The 19723-nt window shown below is 42.8% G+C and overlaps 1 protein-coding gene across 1 annotated transcript in view; it reads left to right on the top strand.

Moving 5' to 3' along the window:
• LOC121548104 (ubiquitin carboxyl-terminal hydrolase 31-like) overlaps nt 1–12394 on the top strand; it is a 48195-nt gene extending 35801 nt beyond the window's left edge. The window contains exons 13-16 of the mRNA XM_041859485.2: nt 1396–1621; nt 2789–2947; nt 8615–8767; nt 10812–12394. Of these exons, the coding sequence (XP_041715419.1) occupies nt 1396–1621; nt 2789–2947; nt 8615–8767; nt 10812–12394 (2121 nt within the window). The remainder of the gene's footprint in view (nt 1–1395; nt 1622–2788; nt 2948–8614; nt 8768–10811) is intronic.
• Nucleotides 12395–19723: the final 7329 nt, after the last annotated feature.

Raw genomic sequence — 19723 nt, forward strand, 5'->3', positions numbered from 1 at the left:
CTTTTACCAAATTGGGCTATCTTCTGTATACCATCCTTACCTTGTCATAACACAACTGATTGGCTCAAACGCATTAAGAAGGAAAGACATTCCACAAATTAACGCAAAATGCATTCCAGGTGACTACCTCATGAAGCTGGTTGAGAGAATGCCAAGAGTGTGCAAAGCTGTCATCAAGGCAAAGGTTGGCTACTTTGAAGAATCTCAAATATAACATACATTTTGATTTGTTTAACACTTTTTTGGTTACTACATGATTCCATGTGTGTTATTTCATAGTTTTTGATGTCTTCACTATTATTCTACAATGTAGAAAATTGTAAAAAATATAAGAAAAACTCTTGAATGAATAGGTGTGTCCAAACTTTTGACTGGTACAGTATGTTATTTTTTTACTGACAAATAAAATCAGTCAATCAATCAATCCAAACTGTGCAGCAGCCAATTGATGAATGGAAAGAGATATCTGTTACCATTTTTTTTGTAATGACATTTGGAGATTGTCAAGCCAGGCCTTCGATACTGGATAAGCCTACAAGGTAGGGAGGGATGGATTTTCTGTTTGTCGAAATTGACATAGTCTATTTATTGTGGTGTTGAAAACGCAAACTATGATATTGAAGTGCCCAAAGTCGGTATGCTTTTTTTATTGGTTGTATGGTGCATTGACACAGAAACCTCTTGGAGGAAAATTCGTTCCATATATTTTACATATATGGCATCAAAATGTATAAAATCAGATACCCCCCTAGCTGATTATTGTCTGCAGCCGGCTCTGATCGTAGTGTAATGAAACAGGCAGGGAGAGTGAGCTCGTCTGTGGTGGTCAGTGAACCCTCAACCTTCTGGCCCATAGCCCTGCGTGGTGTCGACTGTGCCATAGCCCTGCGTGGTGTCGACTGTGCCACAAAAGCAAAGTGGCAAAGTCAATATCCACGTTTATAAACACAGGGTTGCTACAGCGATTGTTATTTGTGGTCGTAAACATTATTTTGAGTTAATTATATGAGGGTGGAGGGTGTTCAATGTATTTTACAGTACAAGGGGAGGGTCATGTGTAAATATTTGTAACTTTGGGGAGGGGGGTGCATTTCTTCTTATGACACCTTGAGTTGGACAAGCTCCTCCCCCCTAGTACATTTCATTCTGCCCTAATCAAAGTGTACAGTATAAGCACAGTTAGCACAGGAATCAAGTAAAAATAGTTTTTAATTCAAAGTGCACGTGTATAGATCCTATTACTAGTGTATGTCAACACTAATATTATGTTCATTCTTACAAGCTCAGTCAGCATTGTAAACTCAACCAATCTGCATTAGTATAGTTAGCATTCCACACTCAACCAACATAATCCAATTTGTTGCTCTTGTGCGTGTGTGTATGGTGTCCTCTCAGGACGGAGACAAGAGGATGAAGATGCAGAACATGGTGAAGTTCCCTGTGATCGGGATGGACATGGCGCCCCATATGGTCAAGCGGAGCCAGAGCAGCTGGAGCCTGCCCTCGCACTGGTCGCCATGGAGACGACCTTACGGGATGGGCCACGACCCAGAGGACTACCTGTATGACCTGTATGCTGTGTGTAACCACCATGGGACAATGGCAGGAGGTCATTACACAGGTTAGTTAACGACACACACTCTAATATGTTCCGGCAGCAGAGGGATAGCAGTTGACAGGTTTGCTGACTCAAATCCCAATGGGGAGCCAGCAGCATACCACCCTGCATCCCACTACTGGCTTGCCTCTGAAGCTAAGCAGGGTTGGTCCTGGTTGGTCCCTGGATGGGAGATCAGATGCTGCTGGCAGTGGTGTTGGACGGCCAGTAGGAGGTACTCTTTTCTCTGGTCCCCCCCAAAATAATGATATCCTAATGCCCCAGGGCAGTGATTGGGGACATTGCCCTGTGTAGGGTGCTGTCTTTTGGATGGGAGATTAAATGGGTGTCCAGACTCTCTGTGGTCACTAAAGATCCCATTGCACTTATTGTAAGAGTAGCGGTGTTAACCCTGGTGTTCTGACTAAATTCCATCATACCATCATGGCCACCTAATCATCCCCAGCTTCCAATTGGCTCATTCATTTCCTTTCCCCTGTAACTATTCCCAAGGTCTTTGCTGTAAATGAGAATGTGTTCTCAGTCAACTCACCTTGTAAAATAAAATAATTGTGATGGGGAAAGAAATCGAAACAGTTACATATCGCAATATAATTTTGGACGATGTTAAATCGATATTTGACTCCAAGTATCGATTTGTAATCATCCTATAGCTTGTTCTGCATTTTCTTTTTAAATAGTGAGCCAACATGTTTTCAGCACTTTTATTTCCCAGACTGATCAAAACTCATTTTCTCATGCGCTCTCGTTTCTCTCTGCAGCAGACCTATAGTGAGCAATATGTTTGGAACATCAAATTACTATAAAATCGCAGTATTGAATCGCAATGGATTTAGAATTGTGAGAATCACAATACATATCGTATCGGCACCTAAGTATCGTGATAATATCGTATTGTGTGGTCCATGTCAATTCCCAGCCCTAGTTACAATGCTGTTGTGCCCTTGAGAAAGCCACTTACTCCATGTATTGCTAAATATACAGTCCACCATACTTTAAAAAATGGAAGCAATGTGTATGCTTTTTCCATTTTAAAAAACGCTGTAGGGAGGGGATTGGATTCCATATACCTGCTCTTTATAGAAACTCAAATCATTCAAATCCACTGAATGATCTAGGTAACATGATCATTGACTCTTTATCCCATCCTTATTGTGTCCTCTTTTGCAGCTCACTGTAAGAACTCCATCGATGGCATGTGGTACTGCTTTGACGACAGTGATGTCCAAGCCATATCTGACGATGAAGTCTGCAAGCAGAACGCCTACATACTGTTTTATCAAAGACGGGCCACCATCCCATCATGGTCTGCTAACAGCTCCGTTGCAGGTAAGGATATGCATTTGTTAAAAACCAATTTCATTCACAATTCTATGGATTGCAAAAAAGATGCAACAATGTCCATAGATAGATAGGACAGGGCTCCAGACTAACTTTTCCCCTGGTCGCACCCTCGAAAAAATACGCCGTCATGCAATAGAAAACATTTGTAAGCATCTTATATGTGACCGACCGCCTCGATTCGGTCTAATGTTGCAAACTTTGAAATTTTGTTTTTTACATTGGACAAAAGTAGAGACTCAGAGCTAGAAAATGGTATATCATACACTGCAGTTGAGGAACAATGGGAAAGTAAATTCTGCTTTGAAAGTTGATAAACTTGTAACCCCACTTTTGAGAAAATGGCCCTTGAATGTTTTGGTACACCTACTGGGGAGCTCTTCTTCTTCAATGAGGTTTAACGGCGGTTGGCATCCAATTTGTTGCATTACCGCCACCTACTAGACTGGAGTACAACTCCCTTATATTTTGCTTGAAAAATATAATAAAATAAAGAAATACCCTACCATCAAACCCTACACTCACAAATTCAAAATTACTATTAATAATTAACACCACCCTTCTCCACTATTGAAATATATTAATTCCTACCTCATGCCCTGAACCTGAAATGATGGGACATCACCACTTAACACTCCCTGTAACTCTTCTGATGTCAAGTCTCACACACCCAAATACCTCTCTACAGCTGCCATCACAACCTCAATTTTCTTCGACTTACGTTCCATCCCTGCAGTACAATTAATAACCATTGCTATAAACGCTAAAAATCCAATCTTACTGAAACATATATCACTTGTTGGCCTATCCCTCTGTACTGGTACAAATCTTCTACTCTCACCACTCCTCCCCCTTGACCCCTCTTCCTCTACTTTCTTCACTGCCTCAGCATATGACAACTTCTTCACTACTCTTACCCTGGAAACCTCAACCTGCTTCTCTCGCACAGGACATTTCTGATCCCCAGCCCCATGGGCACCCCTACAATTAGCACATACCACTACTTACCCCAATGCTACACATTCCTTTATTTCATGCCCTTCTGCACACTTCTCACACCTTGGAACCTCCCTCCTACATACTGCTGCCACATGCCCATAAGACACCTGTAACATCGTAATGTATTCCGCACATAAGCTCATACAGGATAACTAATACAGTTGAAGTCGGAAGTTAACATACACCTTAGCCAAACACAATTAAACTCAGTTTTTCACAATTCCTGACATTTAATCCTGGTAAAAATTCCCTGCCATAGGTCAGTTAGGATCACCACTTTATTTTAAGAATGTGTCAGAATAATAGTAGAGGGAATGATTTATTTCAGCTTTTATTTATTTCATCACATTCCCAGTGGGTCAGACATTTACATACACTCAATTAGTATTTGGTAGCATTGCCTTTAAATTATTTAACTTGGGTCAAACATTTTGGGTAGCCTTCCACAAGCTTCCCACAATAAGTTGAGTGAATTCTGACCCATTCCTCCTGACAGAGCGGGTGTAAGTGAGTCAGGTTTGTAGACCTACTTGCTCGCACACGCTTTTTCAGTTCTGCCCACACATTTTCTATAGGATTGAGGTCAGGGCTTTGTGATGGCCACTCCAATACCTTGAATTTGTTGTCCTTAAGCCATTTTGCCACAACTTTGGAAGTATGCTTGGGGTCATTGTCCATTTAGAAGACCCATTTATGACCAAGCTTTAACTTCCTGACTTCTTGAGATGTTGCTTCAATATATCCACATTATTTTCCTTCCTCATGATGCCATCTATTTTGTGAAGTCCACCAGTCCCTCCTGCAGCAAAGCACCCCCACTGCATGATGCTGCCACCCCCGTGCATCACTGTTGGGATGGTGTTCTTTGGCTTGGAAGCCTTCCCCTTTTTCCTCCAAACATAATGATGGTCATTATGGCCAAACAGTTCTATTTTTGTTTCATCAGACCAGAGGACATTTCTCCAAAAAGTACGATCTTTGTCCCCATGTGCAGTTGCAAACCATAGTCTGGCTTTTTTATTGCGGTTTTGGATCAGTGGCTTCTTCCTTGCTGAGCGGCCTTTCAGGTTATGTTGATATAGGACTCGTTTTACTGTGGATATAGATACATTTGTACCTGTTTCCTCCAGTATCTTCACAAGGTCCTTTGCTGTTGTTCTGGGATTGATTTGCACTTTTCACACCAAAGTACGTTCATCTCTAGGAGACAGAACGCGTGTCCTTCCTGAGCGGTATGATGGCTGCGTGGTCCCATGGTGTTTATACTTGCGTACTATTATTTGTACAGATGAACGTGGTACCTTCAGGCGTTTGGAAATTGCTCCTAAGGATGAACCAGAGGTTCAAAGACCTCGGTTACAACAAACTACCAATGGATCATTCATGTCCGTGTCTAGTTCCTTTCATAACGCAGAAGTAATTAAACGTTGGCTAGCTAGCACAAAGTCAGTCATGCTAGCTACACAAGTGGACTACACATCTCAAATGTTCAGAAAGTGAAGCTTATGTTACAAAATTCTCATTGATTAAAATGATACAGTACTGCTAGCTGGTAATGTTGGCTAGCTAGCAGTGGCTGCGGTGTTGACTGTTTGAAAATGTAGCTGGATAGCTAACCTCGATAGTTTCTCTATACTACACCTTTGTCTTTGATACCAAGACAACTATGTAGCTAGCTAACTTTACACTAATCAAATTGTTCCATTGAAATGTATTTAGTTGCTACAGTACTGCTAGCTGGTATAGTTGGCCAGCTAGCAGTGGCTGCGGTGTTACTACCCGCTAGCTAGCTAGCTTTAATGGTCCAGGTAGTGGGTTAGCTAGCTAGCCTTGTGCTTCACCGTGCTCAGACGAATACACTAAAATACTTACCTACAATAATTACCTACAATAACTACCTGGATAAACTACCTACAATACCTAACTACAATACCTACCTACAATCTAAATGCATGGTTTAAGCTTTACTCGACACATATAAAGAAGAAGCCAAGCTCACCTCCCCGCTTAGAGGAACACAACCTCGCCCCATACCTCCTGCGTCAATCCAATAGTTTTCAACCCATACAGTCTATGAGACCAGGCTGATTTAGCAAACATGATAACACATAACTTCCAACTGACACAATCATAAACCTTTTACAGAAATGTTGCAGCAGCCTCCTAAACAATAGCCATCTCAGATCTGACCTGCCTTGAGCGCAGCCTGGTCTCATAGACTAGACATAACATCGTACGCTTTAATTTGCAATAAAAACAACTTTCTGACCAAATTAGAAACTTATATCTGAAAATGTAGCTAGACTCTTACCCGTATACATGGATGAACGCTTCACGGTAGACTGGAACCATTTAACTCAGTTTTGTTTGTAGCTACATCTTGTTTGGCAAGCGTTATGTCAAGTCACTCCGGTTCACACTGACCATGACATGTGCAGAAAGTGGCCCATCACTTTTTCCATCTGATCTGTTGATAGCGCCTGCTAAATTCAGGGCATCAATGTTGTTGAGAAAAGTAGCAAAACTTTTGTAGTTCTCGATGGCTAACGTTATATCTTTCAAAAACGGTGCTGTAGAAAGGACTATCAACACATACTGAACAGCTCACGTTATAGACAGAAGTGTGCTACATGGCAGACCAATTCAAACTCATGTCCCGGCATGTCCAGCCCATCCATTATCTCAGCCAATCATGGCTAGTGGGAAGGCTCCTTTCTTTTTCCGTGGCTAAACCAACTAGGCTCATGGTATACAAGTTTGTTATTAAGGCACATAAAAGTTCACATGTTCCAGAAGGCATTTCTGCCAAAAAAATGCATTTAGATAAAAAATAAATGTTTATGTTCAAATGATTCTCCTGTGAAGTAGTGATGTGTGACATAGGCCTAGTTTCCTGAAACAAGTCACATATGGTCATTCACAGTGCTTTATTAAGAAGTTGAATAGACTAATGAAAAACTTTAACTCGCACAGCCAAGTCAAAGTGTCGTAAAATGAGACTAAATGGTCGCAGCCTGGAGCCCTGTAGTAGAATATCTGTGTCTCATTTGGTTTTTGCCTCACATCCAATCTCCCTGTAGAAGTCATGTCCTCCCTGACTGACACACATGAGCTAAAACCATAGACATATACATAGAGGTAACTGCCAAAATAAAGGAAACACTTGAGTAAATGAGGGATACAAAGTGTATTGAAAGTAGGTGTGGTTCCTGAGATAATTAAGTAATTAATACATCCCAACATGCTTAGGGTCATGTATAAACATGCCCAGTTGCCCATTATTTTGGCTACCATGGCTAGAAGAAGAGATCTCAGTGACTTTGAAAGAGGGGACTCAAAGGAGCATAGGGGGTTTAAAGGTTGTGTGTCCCAGCCACCAGATCTCAACCCATTTGAACACTTATGGTAGATTCTGGAGCGGCGCCTGAGACAGTGTTTTCCACCACCATCAACAAAACACCAAATGACCAAATTATGGAATTTCTCATGCAAGAATGGTATCGCATCCCTCCAATAAGATTCCAGACACTTGTAGAATCTATGCCACAGCGCATTCAAGATGTTCTGGTGGCTCGTGGTGGCCCAACGCCTAATAAGAAACTTTATGTTGGTGTTTCCTTTATTTTGTCAGTTACCTGTATGTGCCCATATGATTTATATAGTGTATATTAGGACTGCATGATATGTTCAAAAAATATAATAGCTAAGTTTTTTTAACCAAATATTGTGATTGTGATCTGACTTGCGATATAGGTCCAAAGGTCAAAAGACTGCTGAAATCATAGAAATAGAATGACTTATATTAAGAAAGCAAAGTGGAAAGCAGCATTGTCCATGTTTGGAACAATCTGTTAGCTGCATTTGTCCTAACAGAACCGCATGCAAGCTTTATAGCGAATCTAACACCGACGAGGAGGAACATACAGGGGGTAGGGCTTTGTGTGTGGGAAGTAGCAGCAAGAGGAGAGAGTAAGAGATGTGAAACAGAATAAACTATAAAAATGGACGTTACATGCGGCTGAGTGGCGTTTCACAATATTGGATACGATATGGATCTCTTCCGATATGGTATGTGCATTTGATTAATTGTGCAGCCCTAGTGTATACATACAGATAACATATACAGTGAGGGAATAAAGTATTTGATCCCCTGCTGATTTTGTACGTTTGCCCACTGACAAAGACATGATCAGTCTATAATTTTAATGGTAGGTTTATTTGAACAGTGAGAGACAGAATAACAACAAAAAAATCCTGAAAATCGCATGTCAAAAATGTTATAAATTGATTTGCATTTTAATGAGGGAAATAAGTATTTGACCCCTCTGCAAAACATGACTTAGTACTTGGTGGCAAAACTCTTGTTGGCAATCACAGAGGGCAGACGTTTCTTGTAGTTGGCCACCAGGTTTGCACACATCTCAGGAGGGATTTTGTCCCACTCCTCTTTGCAGATCTTCTCCAAGTCATTAAGGTTTCGAGGCTGACGTTTGGCAACTCGAACCTTCAGCTCCCTCCACAGATATTATATGGGATTAAGGTCTGGAGACTGGCTAGGCCACTGATCATTTCTTTGTCAGTGGGCAAACGTACAAAATCAGCAGGGGATCAAATACTTTTTTCCATCACTGTATGTACTTTGTTGGCTCCTCCCAGGTTCGACCAGCTCGTCTCTGTGTGAACACTGGATCAGCAGGCTGATGGGGAGTCGTCCTCCCAGCCAGGCCTCATCCGGCTCCTCCAGACGCACCTCGCTGGCCTCCCTCTCCGAGTCAGCCGAGTTCGCTGGAGAACGCAGCGAAGATGACGGTGAGATACAGCCTCTCATCCATATTTGTCAGGATGTTGCATTTCTGTGATATCAAATCAAATATGTTTACACAACCACAGTACTTTGAACTAAAGTTGATACAAAATACAGTGCATTAAGAAAGTATTCAGACCCCTTGACTTTTTCCACATGTTGTTACGTTACAGCCTTATTCTAAAATGGATTGAAAAAAAACAATCCTCATCAATCTACACACAATACTAGCTGAAATAGCAAAATCCACTAAATTAGAGAGGTGTATATATACTTTTGTATATATAGTGCCTTCGGGAAGTATTCAGACCCCTTGACTCTTTCCACATTTTGTTACGTTACAGCCTTATTCTAAAATTGATTAAATCATTTTTTTCCCTCATCAATCTACACACAATACCCCATAATGACGAAGCAAAAACAGGATTTTAGAAATGTTTGCTAATTTACAAAAAATCAAAAAATGGAAATATCACATTTATATAAGTATTCAGACCCTTTACTCTGTACTTTGTTGAAGCACCTTTGACAGCGATTACAGCCTTGAGTCTTCTTGGGTATTATGCTACAAGCTTGGCACACCTGTATTTAGGGAGTTTCTCCCATTCTTCTCTGCAGATCCTCTCAAGCTCTGTCAGGTTGGATGGGGAGTGTCGCTGCACAGCTATTTTCAGGTCTCTCCAGAGATGTTTGATCAGGTTTTAGTCCGGGCTCTGGCTGGGTCACTCAAGGACATTCAGAGACTTGTCCTGAAGCTACTCCTGCGTTGTCTTGGCTGTGTGCTTAGGGTCGTTGTCCTGTTGGAAGGTGAACCGTCACCCCAGTCTGAGGTTATGAGCGCTCTGGAGCAGGTTTTCATCAAGGATCTCTGTGCTTTGCACCGTTAATCTTTCCCTTGATCCTGACTAGTCTCCCAGTACCTTCCGCTGAAATACATCCCCACAGCATGATGCTGCCACCACCATGCTTCACTGTAGGTGCCAGGTTTCCTCCAGACGTGACGCTTGGCATTCAGGCCAAAGAGTTCAATCAGACCAGAGAATCAGCTGTCATGTGCCTTTTACTGAGGAGTGGGTTCTGTCTGGCCACTCTACCATAAAGGCCTGATTGGTGGAGTGCTGCAGAGATGGTTGTTCTTCTGGAAGGTTCTCTAATCTCCATAGAGGAACTCTGGAGCTCTGTCAGAGTGACCATCGGGTTCTTGGTCACCTCCCTGACCAAGGCTCTTCTCCCCCGATTGCTCAGTTTGGGTGGGCGGCCAGCTCTAGGAAGAGTCTTGGTGGTTCCAAACTTCTTCCAATGAAGAATGATGGAGGCAACTGTGTTCTTGGGGACCTTCAATGCTGCCAAAAAAATTTGGTACCATTCCCCAGATCTGTGCCTCGACACAATCCTGTCTCTACGGACACTTCCTTTTGGCCTCATGGCTTGGTTTTTGCTCTGACATGCACTATCAACTGTGGGACCTTATATAGACAGGTGTGTGCCTTTCAAAATAATGTCCAATCAATTTAATTTACCACACGTGGACTCCTATCAAGTTGTAGAAACATCTCAAGGATGATCAATGGAAACAGGAAGCACCTGAGCTCAATTTCGAGTCTCATTTCAAAGGGTCTGAATACTTACGTAAATAAGGTATTTCTGGTTTTTATTTTTTATACATTTGCAAAAAAATCAAAAAACCTGTTTTCATTGTCATTATGGGGTACTGTGTGTAGATTGATGAAGAAAGAAATGAACTTAATCAATTTTAGAATAAGGCTGTAACGTAACAAAATGTGGAAAACATCAAGGGGTCTGAATACTTTCCGAATGCACTGTATATCGACATGATGATGGTGTAGGCCCTATTTATACAGTAACCTACTTTTAGTCATTTTTATATAGCGGAACAATCTGTATAATTCTTTAATATAATTATTTTATATCAGCCTTTACTAGCTTAAAACCCGTTGATAAAGGAGGTGATGAACATGCAGGTTCTGAGTCGACTCAGTCTAGTACCAGCGCTTTAGTTGTATCTCTCTGTCCTCTTCTGTTGAGGAGGCTTGTCCACCCGCCCGGCGGTGCGGAGCATCCAGAGACAGACCTTCTCTTTGCGCTCCAACATGGCCAGCCCTCTGGCCGTCAGTGAGAACAGCTCCAAGCCCTCCTGGTCCCTCTCTGCCAAGCTCCATCTGCGTTCCAACTCACCCTTGCACTTCTCCATGGAGTCTCACTCCTCCTCACCCACCCTGGAGAGGATAGGCGAGGCGGCTGATGACAAGGTCTCCACCTCCTGCTTCAGCGGCTCTACGAAACCAGAGGTAAAGGTCGGAGGTAAGACACCCCTGGTGGTGGTGGAGGGTAATGCAGGGGCTAAAAGGCTCCTGGAGCAGGTGCTCTCCAAGCCTGTTCCCCAGGCTGAGCTGAGGAGCTCCAGCCCGGCAGTGGGTAACAATGACGTGGCCACGATAGTGGAGCCAGGCAACCCGGGTCTAGGAGCGGTCGCTAAGGAGCCCAAACAACGAGGAGTGGGGGGAGGGGAGGGCGCTGGGGCCAGGAGAAGCTCGGCCAAGACGGTTGAGTCCGAGAAGAGCCCCAAGAAGCACCCATCCACCCCCTCACCTACCCCATCCCACACCTCCTCTGCGACCCACGCATCGTCGCCTTCTCGAACCCAAGCGAAGGGCACGGCGGCCACAGCGTCCAACCCCAAAGAAAAAAGCGAGGGTGCAGTCACCAAAACCAGCAAGACCTCCTCCGCCAAAACAACCACCCACTCCAAAAAGGAGCCCTTGCAGACCCCAGAGACATTGCACCCTGAAAGCGCAAAGCAAATGAAGGGCGGCACCCCCGGGTCACAGATTTGCTCGACACACCCACCGAGGAAGACGTCGCCCAGAGGGACGGCGGAGAGGAGCTCCGCATCAGCGAGAACCAGAGCAGCCGAGAGGAGCACCAGCCGGGAGACGTCACGGAACACCTCAGTGTCAGAGAGAGGGGTGACCCACGGCGGTTCCTCCTCCACGGCCAGTGGTGTGTCCCGGGGAGGGGAGCGGGGTGTCGCTGGCCGGGGCGATAGCAGGGCGGGTCGAGGGCCGGAGAGCAGGGCTGGGGGGAGGAGCACCAGCAGTAGCTCCTCCATGACCAGCCTGCGATCGTCCAGTTTGGGCGTGGCATCGGCAGCAGCGCCCCCCAGGGGACCTCAAAGGAACAGCAAGACTGAGGAAAAGGGGGTCAACTTCTTCAAGAGTGCCCTGAGGCAGAAAGAGACACGCAGGTCCACGGACGGGGGGAAGCCCACCACCACAGCCAAAGCAGGGACAGGTGAGGCAAAAGGCAGCCTGGAGGAGGGGGCTGGGAGGGGGACTGGAGAGGGGGCTGGGGACAGAGCAGCCAAGAGGGCCCAGCAGGGGAACCCAGAGGCCCAGATGAACACGCCCGCAGCCAAAGACAAAGAATCCTCCAAGATGTCCACCCCAGCCAAGCACTCCATACTGTCCTCCGTCAAGTCCAAATCTTCCGGAGCGGAGATGGGCATAGCGGAGAAAGCCTCTGCCAATGGGAAAAAACCTCAGGAAAAGAAGTTGCTGCCATCCCGAAAGATCCCCATCAATTCGACACGATCCACCCAGAAGCCCAAGTGAAATATCCTCTGGGACCCAAAAATGTTCCCTGTAGTGCAGCTCTAAGGTGTCTCAAACATCGAACTAGATCTCCTCTTTAGGAGAGACTTTTGAAAAGCACCTCTAGCATTTCATTGGCCCCAGATGATTGCAAGCTGCCATATCTGACAGTCTGTCACTGCCCACTTTATTATATAGTTATTTACAAATGGATTGAAACAAAGCACTTTGTATGGATTGCATTGTTAATTATTTTTTTGAAAAATTATATTAATCAAATGGATTATTATATAGTGTTATATAAAGTTATGAACTGCACATGTAATGATATACTTTTTTTTTTTATATACCTGGTTCTGTAGCATACTTTGACGAGGTTTGTCTTGGGCAGACGTTGAAATGAACTTGTGTAGCTAGAAGCAGGTACATTTGTTAAGCAGTGTAATGATGAGAAACCCTGTGAATCACACAAAAGATCAAACATGGACTACTACTCAGTAACCTGAGCTAGTTAACGGGCAGTGTTTACATCTCTGACTTCTTTGTACTTTTCAGAACTACCGTATAGGGGTCCACTTTCAAATAGTTCAAAACATTCCACACCAGGCAGAGTATTTTAATTTATGGAAGCATGAAACAAACACCATTACCTATCATAATCCCTAATTAGATACAGTTTAGCTATTTAGTTACAGTAGAGCTATCAGTGCAGGTAGATTTATAATCCCAAATTAACTGGTATTAGTTGTCTAGGACTGATCATCTCAATAGAGCAGCTCCATTTACAGATTTACATCATTAATAATTCCAGTTGAACAACTCTTGGTTGTCAGGGTACTTAAACTCCTAGTATGATAACATAATCCTGATTTAACAATAGTGATTCTGTAACATTTTGCCGGTATATATAGGATATTATGGGCTCTATTTTTTTAAACCCACCCATGGACAGTGAATCTTTCTAATACGTTTTTAAACCAACAACAATATTTCTAAATAGGATCGGGTCAGAAGCATGATATCATAAATCGCTTCTCTTGTTCCATGGCACTGTGTGCACACGTAGGCCTAAATGTTTTTACGCATAACATTTGCACGTCTATACAAAATACTAGGCTCCTGTCAATTGTATCGTTCCCTACGCAGCAACATGCAGGTATGTGAATTGTGAATAATGAAAAGGCATGAGTGCAAAAACCTCAAATACAATTGAAGTCGGAAGTTTACATACACTTAGGTTGGAGTCATTTAAACTCGTTTTTCAACCACTCCACACATTTCTTGTTAACAAACTATAGTTTTGGCAAGTCGGTAAGGACATCTACTTTGTGCATGACACAAGTAATTTTTCCAACAATTGTTTACAGACAGATTATTTCACTTATAAATCACTATCACAATTCCAGTGGGTCAGAAGTTTACATACACTAAGTTGACTGTGCCTTTAAACAGCTTGGAAAATTCCAGAAAATGATTTCATGGATTTAGAAGCTTCTGATAGGCTAATTGACATCATTTGAGTCATTTGGAGGTGTACCTGTGGATGTATTTCAAGGCCTACCTTCAAACTCAGTGCCTCTTTGCTTGACCTCAGAAAAAAAATTGTAGACCTCCACAAGTCTGGTTCATCCTTGGGAGCAATTTCCAAACGCCTGAAGGTACCACGTTTATCTGTACAAACAATAGTACGCAAGTATAAACACCATGGGACCACGCAGCCGTCATACCGCTCAGGAAGGAGATGCGTTCTGTCTCCTAGAGATGAACGTACTTTGGTGTGAAAAGTGCAAATCAATCCCAGAACAACAGCAAAGGACCTTGTGAAGATACTGGAGGAAACAGGTACAAAAGTATCTATATCCACAGTAAAACGAGTCCTATATCGACATAACCTGAAAGGCCGCTCAGCAAGGAAGAAGCCACTGCTCCAAACCGCCATAAAAAAGCCAGACTACGGTTTGCAACTGCACATGGGGACAAAGATCGTACTTTTTGGAGAAATGTCCTCTGGTCTGATGAAACAAAAATAGAACTGTTTGGCCATAATGACCATCGTTATGTTTGGAGGAAAAAGGGGGGCTTGCAAGCCGAAGAACACCATCCCAACAGTGAAGCTCGGGGTGGCAGCATCATGCTGTGGGGGTGCTTTGCTGCGGGAGGGACTGGTGCACTTCACAAAATAGATGGCATCATGAGGAAGGAAAATGATGTGGATATATTGAAGCAACATCTCAAGACATCAGTCAGGAAGTTAAAGCTTGGTCGCAAATGGGTCTTCCAAATGGACAATGACCCCAAGCATACTTCCAAAGTTGTGGCAAAATGGCTTAAGGACAACAAAGTCAAGGTATTGGAGTGGCCATCACAAAGCCCTGACCTCAATCCTATAGAAAGTTTGTGGGCAGAACTGAAAAAGCGTGTGCGAGCAAGGAGGCCTACAAACCTGACTCAGTTACACCAGCTCTGTCAGGAGGAATGGGCCAAAATTCACCCAACTTATTGTGGGAAGCTTGTGGAAGGCTACCTGAAACGTTTGACCCAAGTTAAACAATTTAAAGGCAATGCTACCAAATACCAATTGAGTGTATGTAAACTTCTGACCCCCTGGAATGTGATGAAAGAAATAAAAGCTGAAAGAAATCATTCTCTCTACTATTATTCTGACATTTCACATTCTTAATATAAAGTGGTGATCCTAACTGACCTAAGACAGGGACTTTTTACCAGGTTTAAATGTCAGGAATTGTGAAAAACAGAGATTAAATGTATTTGGCTAAGGTATATGTAAACTTCCGACTTCAACTGTATTTCAAAGCACTCTCACTAGACCATTTAAAACCCCTTTATTTATAGGCTACTTTTGACTAATGGCCAGGATAAAAATACACACCTATGCAATGCTGCTAAACCAGCCTTGATAAAGGGAGGGTAGGCTATGCTTGGTTTTTAATAAAATTAAACCTATTTGTTTTATGTTTCTAATGCGAGATTCACTGGCACAAAAGGCACATCTCTCCTTCCATGGGCACTGTGTGTCATGGCTGGATAGGCTATGCTTCCTCTCTCAAAATTCATCCCATTGTCAACTGCGTTACCGTTAAGGTCTTAAAACTTCCCATTAGCGCTGCATGAAATTGTCACTTTTGCACTTGTTTTTAAGGACACACCTCAAATATTGCCACCCCTCCCACCTCAACGCAAGCGAGCTGATGTTATACAGGTAAACCTGGCGTTAGGGCTGGAAAATGCCAGCGTGCCAGTTTTTACATGACGAAATTGCAAACTAACGTGTGTTTGACACTTGCACCTGCTTAGAGCCAGCCGAAAATAGAGCCCTATATGCATAGCATTAAAGGAACCCATTAGAAATATACAAGGAAGGAAGTGACATCGCCCAGTGATTTTGGAAGGATGGGACTGTATGGTTCTCCACTCTCCCTCTGGTTGTACTGATTTTGGAAGAGTAGTGTGACGACATAGCCCCCCAGAGTGCCCTAACAACCTCATCCCCTGGCTGGTGACCACTGTCACTGTGGGTGGTCAAGGCCTTACGGGGGACCACATTCAGACTGCCAGACATCTCTAAACATTCCTAAAGATGAACACAGGGTCGATGTAAAAAGCTACACTCAAGGCCATCAAATACATTACTAAAGACAATACATGGGGGATGTCTTTATATGAGCACCATATAAGGTGTGTTTTGATCTGCCCTATCCTCTTCTGTTTTTTTCTGTGACATCACAGCTTGTGCCTGTGCACATTTTAGCTTATGCTCTACCAAGCAGATTTCAGCGTCGAATCCACTGATGTAAATTCAGAAAATGTATCTCCATGATGAAATGTATAGCAGTAATCTTTGCATGAAATTGCTTATGCATTAACTAAATTATGCAACTCTTGCTAATGTCCACACTGAGGAAGTAATACTGCTACTTTTAGATGTGTATATATTTCTAACTGTATATTTTCCCAGCATCAGAGAGCATGTTTAGGGATCATTTAATGCTTTGTTTGCACATTTACTTAAAAAAAAAATGAATGTTAGGTATTGCTTATTCACCTTCTTAAAGTAAATCAACTCACTTGCAAATTAATGATTTCTGTATTGTATTCATTTGTCTCATGTTTGATTCAAAACTATTTTTAAGGGACACGCTACCCCATAGACCTCTGCAGCCAAACATCTAATAGCTACATCTATGAAATCAATTGGTATTATTGTGAAATATCACTTTGTCATAGTTTGAGAGTAGGTACAGGAGTAGGTACAGATGGTTTTTGTGACCGTATCCCCAATAGTTTATATGATTAATTCATTGAAAAATACTATTTCTTATTGGTGGAAAGACAATATACAAGATTTTTTTCAGTGGAATACTTTATGAACCTGTTATCTAAATACTGGGTCTAGCTATAATCTCCCAGTTGTTTTTGTGACATGATACAGTAAAGGGTGACCTTTTTCGATCCTTACATTTCAATCAGAAGCACCTCTGCAACCACACCTCTGTTCAAAATCTCCCTTTCCAAGGAATAACCCTTAAAGTATATGATATATGTAATATGTCATAGATTATATTAAATTGAATCTCTGATGATTTCAACTATTGTAAGACCTTGCAAAAGTATTCATCCCCCTTGGCGTTTTTCCTATTTTGTTGCATTACAACCTGTAATTTAAATGGATTTTTATTTGGATTTCATGTAATGGACAGACACAAAATAGTCCAAATTGGTCAAGTGAAATGAAAAAAATGAAATAAATAACGGAAAAGTGGTGCGTGCATATGTATTCACCCCCTTTGCTATGAAGCCCGTAAATAAGATCTGGTGCATACAATTACCTTCAGAAGTCACATAATTAGTTAAATAAAGTCCACCTATGTGCAATCTAAGTGTCGCAAGATCTGTCACATGATATCAGTATTTTTACACCTGTTCTGAAAGGCCCCAGAGTCTGCAACACCACTAAGCAAGGCGGTGCCCAAGCAAGCGGCACCATGAAGACCAAAGAGTTCTCCAAACAGGTCAGGGACAAAGTTGTGGAGAAGTACAGATCAGGGTTGGGTTATAAAAAATATCAGAAACTTTGAACATCCCACGGAGCACCATTAAATCCATTATTAAAAAATGGAAAGAATATGGCACCTGTCAAGAGAGGGCCGCCCACCAAAACTCATGGACCAGGCAAGGAGGGCATTAATAAGAGATGCAACAAAGAGACCAAAGATAACCCTGAAGGAGCTGCAAAGCTTCACAGCGGAGATTGGAATATCTGTCCATAGGACCACTTTAAGAAGTACACTCCACAGAGCTCGGCTTTACGGAAGAGTGGCCAGAAAAAGCCATTGCTTGGTGTTCGCCAAAAGTCATGTGGAAGACTCCCCAAACATATGGAAGAAGGTACTCTAGTAAAATTGAGCTTTTTGGGCATCAAGGAAAACGCTATGTCTGGCGCAAACCCAACACCTCTCATCACCCCGAGAACACCATCTGATGTTTTTCATCGGCAGGGACTGGGAAACTGGTCAGAATTGAAGGAATGATGGATGGCGCTAAATACAGGGAAATTCTTGAGGGGAAAACTGTTTCAGTCTTCCAGAGATTTGAGACTGGAACGGAGGTTCACCTTCCAACAGGACAATGACCCTAAGCATACTGCTAAAGCAACACTCAGGTGGTTTGGGGGGGGGGGGGGGTTTGTCTTTTTTTTGTCTTATTTCTTTGTTTCCAAAAATCCATTTTAATTCCAGGTTGTAAGGCAACAAAATAGGAAAAATGCCAAGGGGGGTGAATACTTTCACAAGCCACTGTATCTTTTTCACATTACGTTACAAATAGAATAGCCACTTCAACTTGAAAGCACATTAGTGAATGAAAACCCAATGAGTCATATCACACATTTTAACATTATGGAGGGGGTTCATAGTTGTTTTATTGAGCGTGATTTCAAAGTGACCTGAGACACACAGAGCAAAGGCATTATTGATATAGTCCAAGATATTGGTGCCCATGTAAAATAGATATATTGATCATATGGCTAGTTCGTTAATATGGCTCAATAACATTGAATATTCATGGGTAGACGTTGAGTAATTGTATATGTCAATACACTAATAATAATACAGTGCATTCGGAAAGTATTTAGACCCCTTGACTGTTTCCATATTTTGTTACGTTACAGTCTTATTTTAAAATTGATTAATTCGTTTTTTTTTCTCTCATCAATCTACACACAATACCCCATAATGACAAAGCAGAAACAGGTTCTTAGAAATGTTTGCACAAAAAAAACTGAAATAGTACATTTACATAAGTATTCAGACCATTTATTCAGTAGTTTGTTGAAGCATCTTTGGCAGCGATTACAGCCTCATGTCTTCTTTGGTATGATGCTACAAGCTTGGCACAGCTGTATTTGTGGAGTTTCTCCCATTCTTCTCTGCAGATCCTCTCAAGCCTTGTCAGGTTGAATGAGGAGCGTTGCTGCACAGCTATTTTCAGGTCTCTCCAGAGATGTTCGATCAGGTTCAAGTCCGGGTTTTGGCTGGGCCACTCAAGGACATTCAGAGACTTGTCGCGAAGCCACTCTTGCATTGTCTTGGCTGTGTGCTTAGGGTCGTTGTCCTGTTGGAAGGTGAACCTTCGTCCCAGTCTGAGGGCCTGAGCACTCTGGAGCAGGTTTTCATCAAGGATCTCTCTGTACATTGATCTGTTCATCTTTCCCTCGATCCTGACTAGTCTCCCAGTCCCTGCCGTTGAAAAACATCCCACATCATGATGCTGCCACCACCATAGTTCACGTGATGCTTGGCAGTCAGGCCAAAGAGTTCAATCTTGGTTTCATCAGACCAGAGAATCTTGTTTCTCATGTCTGAGAGTCCTTTAGGTGGCTTTTGGCAAACTCCAAGCGGGCTGTCATGTGCATTTTATGGAGGAGTGGCTTCCGTCTGGCCACTCTACCATAAAGGCCTTCTGGAAGGTTCTCCCATCTCCACAGACGAACTCTGGAGTTCTGTCAGAGTGACCATCGGGTTCTTGGTCACCTCCCTGACCAAGGCCCTTCTCCTCCGATTGCTCAGTTTGGCCGGGCGGCAAGCTTTAGGAAGAGTCTTGGTGGTTACAAACTTCTTCCATTTAAGAAAGATGGAGGCCACCATGTTCTTGGGGAACTTCAGTGCTGCAGACATTTTTTGGTACCCTTCTCCAGATCTGTGCCTCGACACAATCCTGTCTCGGAGCTCTACGGACAATTCCTTCAACCTCATGGCTTGGTTTTTGCTCTGACATGCACTGTCAATTGTGGGAACTTATATAGACAGGTGTGTGCCTTTCCAAATAATTTCA

The sequence above is a fragment of the Coregonus clupeaformis genome, chromosome 31 (genome assembly GCF_020615455.1).
Source record: "Coregonus clupeaformis isolate EN_2021a chromosome 31, ASM2061545v1, whole genome shotgun sequence".
Classification (NCBI taxonomy): Eukaryota; Metazoa; Chordata; class Actinopteri; order Salmoniformes; family Salmonidae; genus Coregonus; species Coregonus clupeaformis.